Below are 19,502 nucleotides of genomic sequence, written 5' to 3'. Positions count from 1 at the left end.
TGAAAATTAGCCCACAAAGCGCCAATCAGATCCTTCACAATTTCATTTTAAAACATGATACCTTTGGAAACCTTTTAGTATCCTTCCCATATTTGAATTAATAATGACCCCAGCGTCTTTGCTTTCTTGTGTACAATACATAACGCTCACTTCTGTCTGCAGTATTCCCCAGGGATATGGGAATTCTACTGTACAGCAAATGTACAGTTTAGAGTTGAACTTAAACAATGCCATATATAATAGTGCTACCAAAACAAGTACTAAAAGACATTATACAGGTGAAACCTTATATGCTAAGAGCACCCGAGCATCTACATACCGCAGTGAGGAAGAAAACCATGCAACTGAGAGAGAAGCCACTCGTGTAACCAAGGTAACCTGTCGGGTAAAAGACATGGAAGCGCGTCAATGGAGCACCATCACAGATTGAGCAGGACTTCCAAAAACACACTTTATTTGTAGAAGAGGTCAATGAGAACACTTTATCCTAGGCGCTTTATTTTTTCCAGAACAAGCACTCAGCATATTTCAAACTAGTAGCCAGAGCAACTGCAATACACTTATGCAGACTGCAAAGAAATTGCTGAATAAAAAAAATCAACCATGTGTATTTTGCAAACACACTTGCCAGCTTGGTTAAAGTGATATCATTTGTATGGTCAGCCGAAATACTCACTTCTGATTGGCTGGAAGGCCGTTGAATGCACAGTTCCAGGCAAGAAACATTTGTGACCATAGTGACATGTAGTTACAGTTGCATAGGAAAAAGGAAGAGCTAATGCATTCACACATGCACACCATTTCTTCTTTTCTCTCACTAATTACTTATTCAGAGCTGTTTAAATAAATGTAATCTACTACACTATTCTATCCCTGTGTAGGCAGAACTCAAATTCTGACATCCTATATATAAAATATCTAAATGGCTAAAAATGATGGTTAATTTTTTTTTTATGATGCAAATTGCAAAAATCAATGGCAGCTTTTTTATTTTTTTTAACTTGTCATTGCTGGCAAAATGACCATGCTGGATTTTAATCACCTTAGGTGGTTCTTCACCTCCATGACGTGCGTTAAAACCGTGCGACAAACACCTATCTGTGGATTATCCTTTTCAAATCTGATTGGCTCTGTGTTTCAAAATGTCCTGCTTAAATTAGTGCATTTGTTCTAATGTGTCTTGTAATCATTTCTATAGTGACTAATGATTTACAGGCATTTTCAACAAATGCTTGTTATTTAACACAGACACAGCAAATGTATAATCACTAACATGGTGATGGTTTCTGCCAGGAAAATTTATGTAATATTAAATTTAAGGACTCTCAAAGGTCAGGGCTTTGTAATGATCAGTAAGATTTCTAGCACGGCACCATTGGGTCTTCGCAACAGAGACATGACAACGTGCATGGTTTCTCTGCTCCGCAACAATTACTGCTGCAACTATAAACATTAAAAAAAAAAAAAAAAAAAACACTGTATTAATGAAATACATTGTTCCGAAAAAGCTAATATAAATGATAACTAATAAAAACAAGCAGGGAGAATTAAACTGAATGGTGGTATTTTGTCCACACTTCTTTACTGTATATCTATATTTTTAAATACACTATTTGCACAAGATTTTTCCAGCAATACGTACTTCTTCCCTTTAAATGCTACCCCAAAGTCACACAATTGTATTGGATTTCTTTGGATGTGGTCGCATTCGAATTTGAACCTGGAGACCTAATCATTGGGGTGAATTGGAACACTGCACCCAGGCTTACTAACATCCTTGATCACAAATCTAGTGGAACATCCTCCCAGAAGAGTGACAGTTTATGTTGACTTCTTGACTTGGTAATTATAATAGCAGACGGGGAATAAATGTGGGATGGGATGTCCAAAAAGTGCATAGGAATCTAATAATCCATGTCTGCAAACATTTGTCCATATAGTGCATGTCTGCATTTGAGAGAACAGAGCTTTTTGAAGCTTGACAGATATATACTGATTGGGACTGTAAGAGAAAATGTGCGAACGGGGGCAGAATATTAAAGGCTTTACTCACCCAGCTGCTTCATGAGGGCCAAAGGCAAAATGATAGATACGGAGACCATAACCACAAGATAGTTACCATTCAGATACCACTCTCTAAAGAAGACAAAAAAAAGAAATGTGAAACTACCTTTTCAGTTTGAGCTCATCTTATGTTGTATATTGTGTATTGCTTATTCATTCATTCATTCACTCACGACAAGACACAATACTCTAAACAATACAAAAGCTGTGCATAGCTTTGGCTCAATTATGTCTCTTCGGCTGTGATAGCGTTTCGATATACGAATGTCAGCTCACTAGCGGAGAACTGCTGGGATTAACACAATCGCTGTTCTGTTATTGTTCTGACAGCCGTTGACTGCTATTTATTGTGCCTTTTAAAGCACAATAACAATGTGACTACCGTTCATGCTTGTCTTAATGGTTCACAACCAAATGAATAATTTTAACTAGAATCATAAGTCAAGCACATGGCCATGCACCACTAACTCAAACCAAAGCAAAACTGGATCAGGTGACAGAATCTCTTTTATGGAGTGCTGATTTATATATATATATATATATATATATATATATATATATATATATATATATATATATATATATATATATATAATATTCACCCGGGTAAAGTTGTAACTGTAAACGATACAGGCGCAGGACGATTTTGGCCTGCCGGCGACTAAAACGTGGCAGTCATTTCCACACGCGTCCTTGAGCAACCTCCAGCATACAGATACACAATCGCCCTGCGAGGGGATTAAGAGTTGCACCATGTGTTCGATGCGGTGACTGGTGCTATTTTCAGGTGCTATGACTAAGCCTACCCTCTAACTTTGTGCTTTCAGGGCAGGGAAATGGCACACAAGCATATCAAAAGATCGATTGATCAACATGAAATGATCATAGAGTGTGAGGATTGTATGCATGAAACCATACATAAATCATGGTCAGGTGTCCATTGTTTTGGTCATATATTATATAGTACTCACACCCAACGTGAGTTCAGAAAATCCACAGATTTTGGATGCACCCCCGCAGCCCCTATGGTACCCTAGTGAATTCATCTACACATTGTGTCACTTTAATACAATAAAACTTTGACAAAACAGTGTAGAATGTTATTCCTAACGTTCCTGAACATTCGGTTCCGCTGCAGATTACTGCGAATTTTAAGATAATCCGCAACATGCTGTTAGTTAGGTTCCAAATGAGAACCTGCAAATCTTTCGAACCGAGAATCAACGGGGGTTGACGGTATATAAATTTTTTTTTACAGTTCTCAAACATTTTACAGACTGAAAACTGTCCAAACAAAAAGGCCCCAGGTTTTACTAACAATAAAAACAGAAGCAGTTACAGATATGACTGTATTTATTGCATGTATTTACAAGAATTTATTGCGTGATGGACTAAAAATGAGAACTGAATGTCCTCTGCAAGCACAATTTCATTTAAAAGTATTACATCAAACAGAAAACTAATCTGAGCCTTATGTCATGAGCTGTATTCACGTTTAATCCCTATCTCTGTGTTCGACACCAATTTTCGTTTACGCAATTCGAAACTTCATTTCCGTAAATATTTGTTCCAACTGTACGGAATCTGCATAAACAGTGGCGCATGCAATGAATCTTTAACTACACACAGGATCTGTGGACACTGACTGTAACCATGACAACATGCTGTTCCTGGAAATGTTGCCTTTTAAAAATCCACTGGTTTTGTTTGTTATTCTAAATCGAATTTAGTTCATTGTACTTATATGCTCGGACACACATAATTGCAGTTAGAAGGCTTGAAAATCTCTTACTATCTCTCAGTTCAGTATGAGGATGAGCAGTAAAAACACTAAGCTATTTAATGTCTCACACATCCTTGATCACTATATTATCCAGTGGGCCAATATAAATCAAGGCTTGTCTTATTAAAAGGCATTTCATTTTGCGTTAATGGCGAGTTAATAGTGCTTTGCGTGCAGCTTTGTGTAGATATCAAAGTCAAGACGTCCTGGCTTTAAATCTTTTTTATAGACTGCTTAATGGTGGCTCTTGTAAAGTAGGCTATATCTTTCTTTCGGCTTCTCCCGTTAGGGGTCGCCCCAGCGGATCCGCCGCATGTTTGATTTGGCACATGTTTTTATGCTGGATGCCCTTCCTAACGCAACCCTCCCCATTTATCCAGGCTTGGGACCGGCACTAAGAGTGGCTGGGGTCGGTTCCCTGACCGGGGATCGAACCCGGGCCGCAGCGGTGAGAGCGCCGCATCATAACCACTAGACCACCAGGGGACCTTGTAAAGTAGGCTATATAAACTTCAAAAATAAAGTACTACTATATCTTTGCAGGGTCATAAAAAAAAAGCATGGCACATGAATGTTTATTACATTCAAATATAATTGAAATGTTCACGTGATGCACAGGACAAAAATGCCATTAATAAACTGTCATAAGAAATACAAAGTGACATCACTTTGAATTTAAATGACCCATGCTGGTTGGTTTATGCTGTCAATTGTGAATATAAATAGAAAAGAAAAGAAACTGATTACAGCTCCAGGGAAGCATCAGATTTTTGGTTGGGGTTGACATTTTAACTTTATGACGCCAGTCTCCATTATGAGCCTCGTCACCAGGAATGGGAAGAAGGAGTGGCAGGAAAGTGCCAATCGGGCACAGAGCTTCAAATAACTGTCCAATTCCATTTTAATATCGCTGCCACACCTCCTTAACTTGTCTAAGATTTTTGAGTGCGAGCCATTACAGATCAAAGGTATTTACCCTCAGCAGTACCAAGGACAGTGAAATGTAGTAAGTGGATTGCTCCAGAAAAAAAAAAAAAAATCACTACTTGCATTACAAAAACTAAAACATTGATAGAGAACACTCAGAACTGGGAATATGGAGATTTTAACAGATGCTATTAAACTAATTCAGCATTGTGGATAGACCCTATACGCCTTCACATCCATCACATTAGTCACATCCATATGCAGTTCATGTGTCCAGAAACTTTCAAATCATAGAGTTGAACAGAGTTCACATGGTTCCATTAGAGACTAAAAATATATGCTAAAGATAGATGAGCCTGAAACACTAATCAAAGCTAAAATCATATGATCTCGCTAAAAAAGAGACTACGCTGTGATTAGATTTCGATTCTATTAAGCGGTAGACCTCTAGGCTTGTAGCTGAATTAGACAGCCATGCCATATACACACCGGTTGTATGATGCACCTTAAACATGTTCCATGGGGTCACCAAAAGTTCCAGCCACCATGGCATGCTACTGCATGGTGACAGACATATTTCTTTAACCAAGCCTCAATTAAGGCTCGCCGGTCACTTACCCAGAGTTGGTGTCTGCCCTCAAGAAGGCTTGGATGACCAGAGGAAACTCGGACTTAACAATAAATAGGTAGCTGGACATAGCTGTGAAATTGAAAATAAACAGTGAAAGCTCAGATTATGCACCTTGATGACCAGTCACATTCCTCTTTTCTACACGATATATAGAAGTGCCATATAGAACTTTTTTAATGAATGATGTCCTGTGGAAGCACTGACTAAGTAAAGAAGCGCATGAGTACTTAAATGGATCTGGCTAGAAGCATATGATTTGTACCGATTGACGTACGGAGGCATTGATGCAGTTAACACAGAGATTCTTTAAAAATGTTAGCGATTCAAAATCCCAGCAAGAAAAAAGTGTTAAAGGGAAAAACTAGAAGAAACAAAAATGGAGGATGAAATTCAAAGAACCAAAGCTTACATACCTACGAATAATCAGTGAACCGAACTGACCTCCTTATAAAAAAAAAAAAAATTATATATATATATATATATATATATATATATATATATATATATATATACGAATCATGATTTCTCTTAAGCGGTCGCAAATATCCCCTTTTAATGCTAACCACGCATTTATTTATCTATAACTTTTGTTCCCATTTCCAATTAAAGAAGTAGTCTGAATTTGCAAATGCAGTCTGATTAATTTGGTATGCCGCAGAGGAGAGAAATAATGAATTGCAAATACTTTGTTGCTGTACGTAAATAGATTTTCCTGCTATCAGTACATTTTCTCATTACATTTTTTACACAAAAATCTGTACCTTCTACTTCTTACATCTTCAAACCAGGCTCTTTACTTTAGTTTTTAACCTGTTTGGTAATTGCGTGCCATTTTCAGCCCGTAATCTATGTCTTGTCGTTGTATCATTTTCTGGCTATCGCACGCAACAGATGTAGTCTAGCCTACGAAGTGAACAACGAGCACGGCAGAAGGCGGGGGGAGTCCGCGATGTAAACATGAATGAGAACGGAGACATTTCTGATCACCAGATCATCGTCTTTTCCCTGCTTGTGTTCTATATGGTGGATGTTCGGCCTGGATACATTATCATTAGGTAACAACATTTGAAATTCTGTTGTATTAATATATCAATATAATGTGAGGTGCAGTTCTGTACTTCTGCTTGAGTGTAGGATTTGTATACTTTTGCCATCTCTGGTATGCAGGTAATGCACATGTTCTTGGGATTTCCAAAAGATGACATAAACGATTTGTCGAGAACAAAGCAGTGAGAGGAAAATGCAAACTAATTCACTCCTTCTCACCTCCGATGTTCTGCAGTGTTATAGCGATTCCAGCTGCCATTTTGCCCGGTGTCCCAAAGGCCCGGAAACCGAGCTGCTCATAGGCTCTGATTCCTGAAATTGAAATAAACAAGTAAACAAAAAATGTATGAATGGATCATTACAGGATCAAAAGATTACAGTCATAGAAAGAGGTATGAGCTTACCCACAACACCAGAGGCTTTTAGCAAGAGGTGAATGGAGTAGGATGAAAGAACAGCAACTGCCGTGAGGAGGAACCTGTGCAGAAAACACCTTTGAAAAACCAGTCTCACAAAAAATTTTGCCATGCATCTTAAATGCAGCACCTGTTTACACATCTACACTGTGCTATTTAAATCAGATAAATATGTATTTTTCAATATATTGCCAGGGGTGCCCCATTTGTGAGCATAGATTGTGCTTTCAATGATACAAAATTAAACTTAATAGGCGTGTCCTGTTCTCTGCAAGTTCCATCAGGTGTACCATCAGGTGTACCATCAGGTGTACCATCAGGTGTACCATCAGGTGTACCATCAGGTGTACCATGCAGCAACCGGGCACAGGTGTTTTCAAAACTTAAAGTCTCTGTATACTTTTAACATTAATGTACTGGCCTGCAGTCCTGATTGATGTTAAGTTGTTTCATAAGTTTCTTGAACTCTCGGATGTTTATTTTGGATTTCACACATGCTGCTACATGCCAAAGTCATTGCTTTGGCGCAGTTACACAGAACCAAGCAACTTATTTTCAAAGCTATGAAGTGTAGAATATATAAATTATAAAAAGATACCACTACAAATAAACATTTTTAGTAACATAGTGTGCTGCTTTATTGCTTGGATGAATAGGTTCATAAGCTAGGACATGTCTACTGGTTTTATCATTTATATTTGCAATACTTGCACTAGTGGTATAACTTTAACTCTGGACCTAGCCACTCTAACCCTGACCTGGACTAGCACAGCGTCCCTTTTCTACCATTCCACTTTTACATTTTTAAACCAGTACATGGACACTTTAAAGAAAATCACAATGGGTCACTTTAATCTGTACTTCTGTTAATATCTGGTCATACATATCCACCCCTCCCTTCTGTTTAATTCATGTATGCGTGTACACACAAACAATTTTTTTCCCCCTTAACCTTTTTACACTTTATAATTAAACTATATTTGAATATACATTTACACTTTATTTTATTGATTTTTACGTTACTTTACTCTTTTTAACCTTTCATATTTTTTTTTTACCTTTATATTTTTCATGTTTACAAGTCAGACAGTCAAAAAATCATTTCACTATATGTCACTCATGTCATAATGTGTATGTGAAAAAAACAATTTGAATTAGATTTTATATATAAAGTGGTAGTATTCAGGTATTAACAATATAATTTTTGCACAGGAAGGTTTAACAACAATATAGTTCTACTGTAGAAATGCTCCACATGGTCAATTAGCAACCTACGCTTTTGCTTGTGATTGGATCTTGAAAGCAAACTCTCGAAATGCCTGACTAGAGGGGAAAAAACGTTTGCGAGAAAAACACGTAAGTGAATGGTGTGTACGGACAATACAAACGTGTTTAACCCAAATGAGTTTTCTGTGAGAAAAGACTGCAGTAAATACTCTACTATACACTAAGGACTTCAAGCCCACTTTTGGATAGGGAGTATTTCCCATGACCTTTCGTGTTCACAACACAGTGCCAAGGCTTGGATGGAGCAATGGTGTGTCCGTGACGACCTACTAGCTGAGCGCAAAAAGTTCATCACTCTGCAGTGCTGAAAATGTTAGAGGCACCACCTTTCCCAGACCAGCGAGTTAGCCCGCTGGTGTTCTTTACTTGCATGTATACACATGCATCTGCTTGTGACTTTTGACACCCGACACACAGGCTGATTATCGCATTTCCATTTACAAATCGGCAGCAATCGTGAGAAGTCAAGTTTGCTGATGACTATGGGAAAACCACAGCTGAATTAATGTTTGATTATTGATTGACTTGTACTGCTGTGGAACATGGAAGGAGGCATTTGAAAAGCTCTATTAATATTGCATAACTCCCATGCTTTCAGAAAAATCAATTCACTGTTCCGTTGTTGGCACAGATGGCAGCGGTATACAATTTGGACTGAAGTCATATCTCACTTGCCGTTCACATTCTGACTACGTCTTTTTGTTGCATACATACATACACAAAAAAAAATAAAAAATCATGAGGTATTGAGCTAAGCGAAATCGATGTTGATTGTTCCGTATTGTGATTGTCCCAGTCCTATTCAAAATATGATGCAATTTCAGATGATTTGAAACACTTGACATCGACTTGTGCATTAATCTGGACCCAAACCTTCTGTAATACTCATGATGGCGGCTGTCAAAACTGACAGAGTGGATAAATCAGATCAGATTTCCAATCAGATATATTCTTTATATATTCAGTCATTATACATTGTAATAACTGAATAAACTGTGGAATTAATTGCCTTATATATCAGTATCTCAAATAAAAGAATCCTGGCACAAGAGTTACGAGTGAAAGGGTAGAGCAAACTTTTCCTTTCTATGTAAAGCACGCTCAACACAACTTCTATATGTATAGTTTATGGGGCTGGGAGTCACGTTGTGTTCTTAGTAAAAGAATCAGCCTTCCAGGTAATCAGAGCCATGGTGTCCAGTAGCATGTGCGATACAAGAGACACCTAAGCTTGATTTCAGCTCTGCTGTAATACCAAGCCAGACCAAGACGGGTCAGACAGCAAATCCAGTCAGAAGAGCGAATGAGATGTGATGGTTGTATATGGAGAGGGGCGAGCCTTTCTGGAAGGGAGGGAGGGGTTTGGAAGCGGAGGGCAAGGACTATTTCAGACTTGTCCTTTCCAGGAACAGAAAGAGGCCGGAGTAACAGATGGAAAGTTTTTAGGGGTAGGAGCATAACCCTAAAGGCAGGACAGAGACTGAGTCATGGAAAGTTTTTAGTGGGAGGGGTCTGGGCACCAGGTAGAGCAGGGCTGAAGGATAGAAAACTGTGGTGGGAGGGGCAGAGGGTTGCTTGACATCCTGGAAGACATGCCTTTTCCTCTCCTCTTTAGGAAACAAGGTCGCTGCTTACGATATGCAGCATTCCTGAAGGTCAGGACGAGTGTGTGGCTAAGCAGCATGTCAGATTTTACCATCACTAGCAAAATTCCAATGCAATTATATTTAGTGGATGTTCTCTAATAAACCAAGTAGGGTTTGGGTGCATTGTGGACTAGACATAATATTCTCCTGTTATACATTTATTAAGATAAACATTTTAGGGAACGTCACTAATCTCATTAGTAGCGACATCATTAGTGCATTTATGTAAGCGCCATTATTCAAATACCTGTTAAATTAAAAGAATCGATCAAAACCATGTTACACGACTCTGCACTCTTTAGTCGTCTGCTTTGTGAGAAGGGCTGGGTTTCAATCGGTGTTACAAATGAATTTCACCCAACCACCATGCATGGCAAACAAAAGCAAGTAAATGAATCCATAAATAACAGATGTTACTGATTTCGATTAATATCCATTTTATTTCTTTTTAATTGTTAAATAAATGTACTAGGACGTCTTTTAAACATTGATGTTGCTTATGGTAGGTAAGTTTGTGTTTGTGAAATGAAGAAACGTACAAAAAGAGGACGATGCCGGTGTTAGACATGGCGTAGGCCAAACCCAGAATCCCACTGCCCATGATGGCATTGCCGAGATTGAAGACAGACATGCCGAAAGAGGTCTTCCCTTCAAACTGGAAAAAAAAAAGAATAAATATTTAAGAGTCTGACAAAAATGTTTGCGGAATAATTAGGAGTACCAACAATCGAATATATACGCTATAGGGACAAAATTATTGTGACTGACTTTTCTAGCCATATGTGGTTTTCCCCAAACTGTTACCACACAAGTTGGAGGCCCACAGTTGTATAGGAAGTGTTTAGATATGGTAGAATTCCATTTTCTCTTCACTTGAACTAGAAGTCTCAAACGGGTTCCAGCATGACGGTTCCCCTGTGCACAAAGCCAGCTCAATGAAAATAATGTTTGCATGGGTTGGAGTGGAAGATTTTGGGTGGCCGGCTATAGAGCTCTGACCTCAACCTTAATTAAACACCTTTGGAACCCAGGCCTCCTTACTCTACATCAGTACCTGAATTTTACTAACACTCTTCATGGAGACTAAATGTGAAATTGATATTTTATGGTCATGTGTCCACAAACTTTTGTCCATATAATGTATATTAGTCTCAGAGTCTATTTAAGTGCACTTACATCAGTGAAACGGGGTTTTTTGCCCTCACCTCCAGGCAAAAACTCAACATTTTCAGCCAGATTTCCATCAGGATCATCATATCTATTAGACAGAAGCGTTAAACGTGTTATATCTGGAACCCTAACATGAGATTTGATGCTAGTTTTTTATTCAAATTCTTCACACCATTAGCAACTTCGGGTTTAGTTAGTATAGGAATTCAAATGAACCTTACAGTTTTTAAAGCACTTTAACATACCTGTTCTGAGTGGCATTTCTGAGAGTTGGCAGCAAGGCACGATCCATTGTCCAGCGTAAGCACAAAAACAAGGCAAACATGCAGTGCATTAAGATAATACGCAATTTGCAAAAACACTCCATTCCAGCATTTAACATGCTGTAAATAAATAAACACGTACTTTTCTTACGTACATTCTAAAATAAAATAAAAAAAACTGTACAGTAAAAAAAAAAAAAAAAAAAAAAAACCTGTGAAGTTCAGATCATACATTTATAAAACCATTACACAAAAGATGTAATAAAAATGTCATTAAAACAATGTAAAACATGCTCTTCCGAAAATATAATATCTGAAATGGGCTCCTGTTGGGCCTATGTTTGCACATTCCCTAAAAATCCATTCATTTTCTGCTCATGATCTAGCCTCCAAGACTATAAACTTATGGATAATCAAAGGTGGAGCAAAAGGTCAACTGTAATAGCAAAGATTCAGAAATAAAAAATGAGTGAACTTATTCAGCACTCAAATTATAAAGCTTTTAATGTAGCTGAAAAGCTGTAGACAGAAACTGTCTGTGTGTTCACACTGTGTGTTCTAAAGCCTTTCTATAATCGCCAGAATCTACGTTTTCAGCACTTTGTACTGCAGTACCTCAGTAGCTCGAGAGCATTAACTCTACACGTGTAGTAATGAGTTATGGGTGCCCATGGCAATCTTCTTCTTCTTTCGGCTGCTCCCATTAGGGGTCGCCACAGCGGATCATCCGTCTCCATACCACCCTGTCCTCTACATCTGCCTCTTTCACACCAACTACCTGCATGTCTTCCCTCACCACATCCATGAACCTCCTCCTTGGCCTTCCTCTTTTTCTTCTACCTGGTGGCTCCATCCTCAGCATTCTTCTACCAATATAATTCATGTCCCTCCTCTGCACATGTCCAAACCATCTAAATTTTGCCTCCCTCACCTTGTCACCAAAACATCCTACATGCGCTGTCCCTCTAATAAACTCATTTCTAATCTTGTCCATACTATAAACTGTAGCAGATAACCTACCATCACAAATCACTCCTGCTACTCTTCTCCACCCACTTCACCCTGCCTGCACTCTTTTCTTCACTTCTCTAACACACTCTCCATTACTTTGCACTGTTGACCCCAGGTACCTGAACTCCTCCACCTTTTCCAGCTCTTCTCCCTGCAACCGCATCACTCCACTGCCCTCCCTCTCATTCACACACATGTATTCTGTCTTACTCCTACTGACTTTCATTCCCCTTCTCTCCAGTGCATATCTCCACCTCTCCAGGCTCTTCTCAACCTGCTCTCTACTCTCACCACAAATGACGATATCATCCGCAAACATCATAGTCCAGGGAGACTCCTGTCTGACCTCGTCCGTCAACCTGTCCATCACCACTGCAAACAGGAAAGGGCTCAGGGCCGATTCTTGATGCAGTCCAACCTTCACCCTGAACCAGTCTGTCGTACCTACTGCACACTTCACTGCCGTCACACTGTCCTCATACATGTCCTGCACCACCCTCACATACTTCTCTGACACACCTGACTTCCTCATACAATACCACAACTCCTCTCTTGGCACTCTGTCGTACGCTTTCTCTAAATCCACAAATACACAATGCAATTCCTTCTGTCCTTCTCTATACTTCTCCATCAACATCCTCAAAGCAAATAAGGCATCTGTGGTGCTCTTCCTCGGCATGAAACCATACTGTTGCTCACAGATGGTCACCTCTTCTCTCAGCCTGGCTTCCACTACTCTTTCCCATAACTTCATGGTGTGACTGATCAACTTAATTCCCCTGTAGTTACTGCAGGTCTGCACATCTCCCTTATGCTTAAAGATCGGTATCAGCACACTTCTTCTCCATTCCTCAGGCATCTTCTCACCTTCCAAAATCCTGTTAAACAATCTGGTCAAAAACTCCACTGCCATCTCTCCTAAACATCTCCACGCTTCTACCATTATGTCATCTGGTCCAACCGACTTTCCACTCTTCATCCTCAGCTCTCACTTCCTCCTTACTAATCCTATCTACATCCTGCTTCACCAACTCCACATCGTCCAACCTTCTCTCTCTCTGATTTTCCTCATTCATCAGCTGCTCAAAATACTCCCTCCATCTTCTCAACACACTCTCCTCACTAGTCAACACATTTCCCTCTCCATCCTTTACTGCTCTAACTTGCAGTACATCCTTCCCAGCTCGGTCCCTCTGCCTGGCCAAGCGGTATAAATCCTTTTCTCCTTCCTTAGTGTCCAACCTCTCATACAGCTCCTCATATGCCTTTTCCTTGGCTTTCGTCACATCCCTTTTTACCTGCTGCCGCATCTCCTTGTACTCCTGCCTACTTTTCTCATCACTCTGTCTATCCCACTTCTGTTTTGCCAACCTCTTTCTCCTTATGCTCTCCTGCACTTCCTCATTCCACCACCACGTCTCCTTGTCTTGCTTTCTATTTCCAGATGTCACACCAAGTACTTTTCTAGCTGCCTCCCTTATCATTCCTGCAGTAGTTGCCCAATCATCCAACACCTCTTCAACACCACTGAGCCCCTGTCTGACCTCTTCCCTGAACCTCACACTACACTCTTCCTCCTTCAGTTTCCACCATCTTATTCTTCTTTCAGTCCTCACTCTCCTCCTCTTCTTCTTCGCCTCCAAAACCATCCTACAGACCACCATCCGATGCTGTCTAGCTACACTGTCCCCTGCCAACACCTTACAGTCTCCAATCTCCTTCAGGTTGCATCTCCTGCATAGCACATAGTCCACCTGTGTGCACCTTCCTCCACTCTTATACGTCACCCTATGATCCTCCTTCTTCTTAAAATAAGTGTTCACCACTGCCATTTCCACCCTTTTAGCAAAATCTACCACCATCTGCCCTTCCACATTCCTCTCCTTAAAACCATACCTACCCATCACCTCCTCATCACCTCTGTTCCCTTCACCTACATGCCCATTAAAGTCTGCCCCAATCACCAATCGTTCTTTCCTAGGTACACCATCTACCACTTCATCTAATTCACTCCAGAATCGTTCCTTCTCCTCCATCTCACAGCCAACTTGTGGAGCATAGGCACTGATGACATTTATCATCATCCCTTCAACTTCCAGCTTCACGATCATCACACTATCAGAAACTCTCTTCACCTCCACTACACTCTTACTGTACTCTTCCTTCAGAATCACCCAATCAGGCAATGTCTCTGGTTTATCAGTTTTCCTTCCTCTGATCATTTTTGGTAGGTACTAAACCCTGCATACCAGGGACACCTCATAAGACCTCCCATTTCGAAGATGCACTATTTCGATTTAGTCCTCAAATAGGACCCATTGTACCTGCTTCCAACAAATCTACTTTGAGAAAGAACTGTTTGCTTGCTACCTAATCTTTACCCTTTAACAGGAGCCGCTGTTACAAGGCCATCCATGTTGTTCACAGCAATGGTGACAGTGGTTTTAATGTTGAAGCTGACTGTATGAGGTGGCCAGATTTGTCCATGCCAGCAATTTGGCACCTCGGTATAACACTCCAGGCCAGTGCTTTTAAATATAGTCGTGCAGCACATGTACTGAATAAATGATGTGATTCTTAAAAAAAAAAAGAAAGAAAAAAAAAAAGCCTGCTTACGGGTCTTCCTCCATCATGGTCTTTATCTGGCCATTCATATCATCCCCAGGATCATGACTTTTCCCATTGACCAAGATGCTCATCTCTGATTGGACGGACTCCATGCGAGAAATTTAGAGGTACCGGTTCCTTGTGTGCGAGGGTTCGATACGTCTGCCTCCTCTGCAAGGGAAAAACAAAGTCTCTTAGCATAAACGAATAACATCCATTATGTAGTTGTCTGTGCTAAATCCTCGCTGAATGAGATATCGCTGGGATTTTTCAAACTACTGTTACTCTACGATATTTTAAGTGTAGTGATGCAATATTTTTTGCCATGCTGCCCATCCCAACTTACAACTAACCCAATCCCGCTTGTGAGCTAAGTATCAAATTGGCTGGATCAGAAATCTGAAACTCTGCAGGGTGGTGGGCCTCTAGTGGGAGTGGAGTTGAGAGGCCCTGGTTAAACAATCAAGCCTACTAATGTAAAACAGAAAAGTACCTCTGCACTAGTGACCTACTAAAAAAGATAACTGCATTTAGGGGGCCCAATCAGTTGTAGGTTTGACTGGGGAGGCTGGTTTGCAGGTAAATCATTTACACATGTACAAAAATCTGCATTGCTACAGCTACATCTGTACTTGATGCTGGTCCTGAACCTTTAATAGAATTTGGTTGAGAGTAATGGAGCCCCAGTGAAACTCTGGACGAAGCAGAGAACAGTCCAGCCATTGACGCGGACTCGGCCAGCTGCTGGGTCATATTTAACCTAAGCCTCTCTTTAACACGGCTAAAACAACCCTGCTGTCTCGCTTGCAAAGAGCAAAATGAAGAGAATCTTTCTGATTTCCAATAGCGTACTATACATCCAACTACACAACAATGAATGCAACATATATTGTTAAATGGAATATATAGGTAACGGGATCAGATTTTATATTATTACATTTCTTAGATTTGTGTTTAAAATTTGTATTGCACAATTTATATTTTATGATATGGCCAAGTTTACATTTGTCTCAATAATCCATCAAAGCTTACAGTCTAACATTTAAATAAATACGCGATTAGAATGTATCTTTTTGACTCATGGACCCGAACATTGTTCGTCCATCTGATTTTGAATAAGGGAATACGCAACTATTTCGGGTTTGCGAGGATTGCACGAGAGAGTCTTTAGAAAAACGATCTTTAGAAAGCCCTCAGCATTTCGAGTGTACACATTTAACAACTGTTGGTTCAAATAAAACGGTGCCTGTGACGAAGTCGAGAACTTGTCGAAGATGCTGAAAAAGCTTGCCAGAAAGATGATGCGAAACAAAAGCATGATTTATGCTTTTTGAACAACCCTCGTCTTACTCGTCCCTTGTTCAGTGAATATAAAAAATAAGCTTGTTAAAACATTGTTGCCAAGAACATTTGCAGCGCTCGCCATTATATAGAGCAACTTATATTTATACAAATGAGCTGTGGCGGGCTTTGAATTTGTGACCTTCTGAAGATAAAGGCCAACTGTTTAACCGGTGAGCTACCACATCCTAAGGACGAGCATAAGAAGCACCACCCCCCCCAAAAAAGCCACTTTAAAAAGTAAAGCGGCACCAACTGACAAAACTCATCCATTTCGTCATGCATTGAAAACAAACGCATCATTTTGTTGTCTGTTTATGGATCAGTTCAAAAGCATGCTAGGAAAATTAAACTGCCTGTTACCAGTTCCAAAGAAAAACAACAACTGATCTCTGAATCTGCGATAAACGTATTTAAAAGTCTCAGACACAAAATAATCCTGTTTGAGTGGAAGCGAATAATGGATTTAAAATCAGGCTTAATGCCATAATCTGCCTAAACCAAGAAGTCATGACTGTGCCCTGGTTAATCCAATTCCAAATAGCACAATAAATAAATCACATATATTACATAATTCGTGAAATAAATGCTACAATAAACAATCAGACTTCGGTTTATTCATTCAGCTATTTACATCACATCCCTGTTTATCTGCTTAAAGGATGTTGACTCAGCATATAGTAAAATACTATTGCCAGAGCATTTGTATCAATTAGTTTGCTCATGCGAAAACATGTTTCAGCCTAATAACTTACACATATTCGGTTATTAACAGTTATACAACTAAAAGATTAAATCAGCATCCGATGGCTATTCAGAATTGAGAAACCAACAGCATTGCGTATAAAATCTTGCATGATTGTTCATTCCTGGTTTTACAGTAACAATGAACATAGAGCAATAAGCACACCAGAAAACAGTTTGGTAGTCTCCAAATAAAGTCATTTTTGGTTCAACAAAATATTTCAATGATTCATACAAATCTTTGCAATGTAGGCATAAATTGTTATGATACGTAATATACCGTAATTTCATTGGTCTAATGTTAAGTCTCTCAGTTTTTTGGCTTGAAGTTTGTGAAACCGGGAAAAGCCCAGGAAAAATCCATAAATAAGACGGTTTGTTGTTTAAGCCACGGGATTCAAAACGTGGGAAGAAAGTATATAGCTTATAGTCCGAAAAAAACGGTAAATGTTAAAGTAAAATGTTCTTATTCATGTCTCACTACACATAATTCTCTGCTACTTCCGGCTTGCTCTTCTTAAACTGGTCTGGATAGGTCAATGACCTCAAGCAGCCCGCACAAAAACCTTACAGACAATGAGAATGAAGATGAAGTACAATATTTCTGTTCTGAATTAAAAGCACAAATCCCAGGATTAAATATAATTCCAGTGAAATTTCCACTTGAGTGAAAGTACTTGCTTTTGCATGGACTAATTTAGTATTCCATACCACATCATACCTTTATCAGTACAGATTTTTCTATTGTTACAAACACACAGTCAGGGAACCGTTACTCCACGCAAAGCCATGTGAGAATTGCAGGGTTGTGTTTGTGTAGCGGTTTTCCAAATGTAGAAAGTAAGTTCCTCTGATAGATAAAGAAAACCGACATAGAACCCGAGGCTCGTTCGCATCCTAATAGAGATTGGGGACGGTTTACTTTACGCATATTAATACGCTGGTAAATTTAGCGCTGCACCGCGAGCTGCTGAAATACAAGGTGGCACGAGCCGTTTATCTGGCGTAGACAAAAGGTCAATCCTGGGACAGAGCGAGTTTAAACAGAGGATAGTCAATAAAGAACGGCCAAATGCTGTCGACATTAACTGTGTGAAGGGTTCCGAGCACAAGAGTAAGTTCATAGGCAGCAATAAAGCTGCCCTTGGCCAGGATTTCAAGAGAAATCTGTGACGTTTCTCAATTGGAAACAGTCAAGTGCACATTTTCAGATTTCACAAATGAACCTGACGTTATACGTCTGTTTAATGATATGCTTTCAATTGCCAGAAACACCTTCTTAAAAACATCTATGAGGTGATAAATACGTGGTGAACAGCTTAGAGTGTTTTTTTTTATGTAAAGATTTTTTTTGGATACCATGACAAAGAGCGAATATCAAAAGTAGACATTTAAAAGCAGTCGATTCAGTCCTCGAATTATCCAAAATCTAAATCACCTATTGGAAACCCGTGTGCCAATAAATGACTCTCTGCTTTAAACAGGCGCCACTGCTCTTAGACCTTTTTGAATAAGTCACTAAGGTAAACACACAAGCATTGGGCACTGCTGTAAACTAAATAATTCCTTTCATTCGGTCCAGATGATTTTCAATTTGATAGGATTTTTATACGGTTGTGTGTCCGGCAAACGTACACTATACATCCAAGGGTCTGTGGACACTTAACCATAACATCCATGTCGTTTCAAAGAGACTTAAGACATAACAACCTCCAATGCTTTTTCACAGAAGGCCTTGCGCACAGTCTGTGTTTGTGAGGTTTTTTCATTCCAACCCTGGAAAACCAAAGACGCTATATATAAATGTATGTGCACAACTCTGCGGGCAAGAACCATGTATAGTTATGATGGTCGGGTTTCCACAAACTTTTGGCCATATTGTATAATCACCAGAATCAGTCAAAGGATTAAAGTCTATAAGTCTGATGGGCTGTACTTAAAGAAATCATTATCGTTCTGAACATGGGCTTTCAAGCCTATTATACAATCAGATTATAAAAATGATCATAATTAATAGAGTTTTACATTGCTAAAAGTTGAATGTTTGCCCTAGACAGCTGCATGATCAGGTTGCACAGTCAATGGTCAACATGGGTTATTCTACATGAATTTTTTTTAAAGGCCTTTCAACAACCAACATATACACAAGTACCAAAATGCATCCAATATCCGTGTGCTTTTCTGACAGGAAATTGTGCCAAACAGTAATCGCAAAAAGGCTTCTAAAATGGGTATTGCTCCTACTGCGCTCAAGAGTCACTGATTATATCATTGCGCTATCTGGAAAAAAAAATCAGACAGCGTTTAAACAAAAACAATACTTGGGCCTTGGAAGTAATTTTCAAATTCCAGTTGCACTTTGTACACAACATAACATACCAAAGCTATTTAAGGATACAGTTAATATATGCTGCACACCCAAACAAACAGTCACAGGCCGGACTTGCATAGGGTGGAAAGCTTAAAGTACAGGGGTCTCATTCCAGAACGTAGACCTCATCGGTTTTAAAGAGACCGTGCTGAGAATAATGGACTCGGGCCAAAAGCGACTCATAAACTACCACT

At 39.4% G+C, this 19,502-nt stretch overlaps 1 protein-coding gene across 3 annotated transcripts in view; it reads right to left on the bottom strand.

Moving 5' to 3' along the window:
• The window catches only part of slc38a3b (solute carrier family 38 member 3b), a 30,420-nt gene that overhangs the window by 6,252 nt on the left and 4,666 nt on the right, over nucleotides 1–19,502 (bottom strand). For 2 of the 3 annotated variants that reach the window (XM_083533397.1, XM_083533398.1), the window contains exons 2-10: nucleotides 14,862–15,023; nucleotides 11,217–11,234; nucleotides 10,978–11,059; nucleotides 10,341–10,456; nucleotides 6,857–6,930; nucleotides 6,672–6,764; nucleotides 5,393–5,474; nucleotides 2,054–2,136; nucleotides 320–378 (exon numbers count right to left, since the gene is read on the bottom strand). In XM_083533397.1, the coding sequence (XP_083389523.1) occupies nucleotides 320–378; nucleotides 2,054–2,136; nucleotides 5,393–5,474; nucleotides 6,672–6,764; nucleotides 6,857–6,930; nucleotides 10,341–10,456; nucleotides 10,978–11,059; nucleotides 11,217–11,234; nucleotides 14,862–14,965 (711 nt within the window). In that variant the 5' untranslated portion in view covers nucleotides 14,966–15,023. The remainder of the gene's footprint in view (nucleotides 1–319; nucleotides 379–2,053; nucleotides 2,137–5,392; nucleotides 5,475–6,671; nucleotides 6,765–6,856; nucleotides 6,931–10,340; nucleotides 10,457–10,977; nucleotides 11,060–11,216; nucleotides 11,235–14,861; nucleotides 15,024–19,502) is intronic. The other variant, XM_083533399.1, reaches the window with a different exon arrangement.

This window comes from Silurus aristotelis, assembly GCF_946808225.1.
Source record: "Silurus aristotelis genome assembly, chromosome: 2".
NCBI lineage: Eukaryota > Metazoa > Chordata > Actinopteri > Siluriformes > Siluridae > Silurus > Silurus aristotelis.
This window is presented reverse-complemented; position numbering and strand designations above follow the sequence as displayed.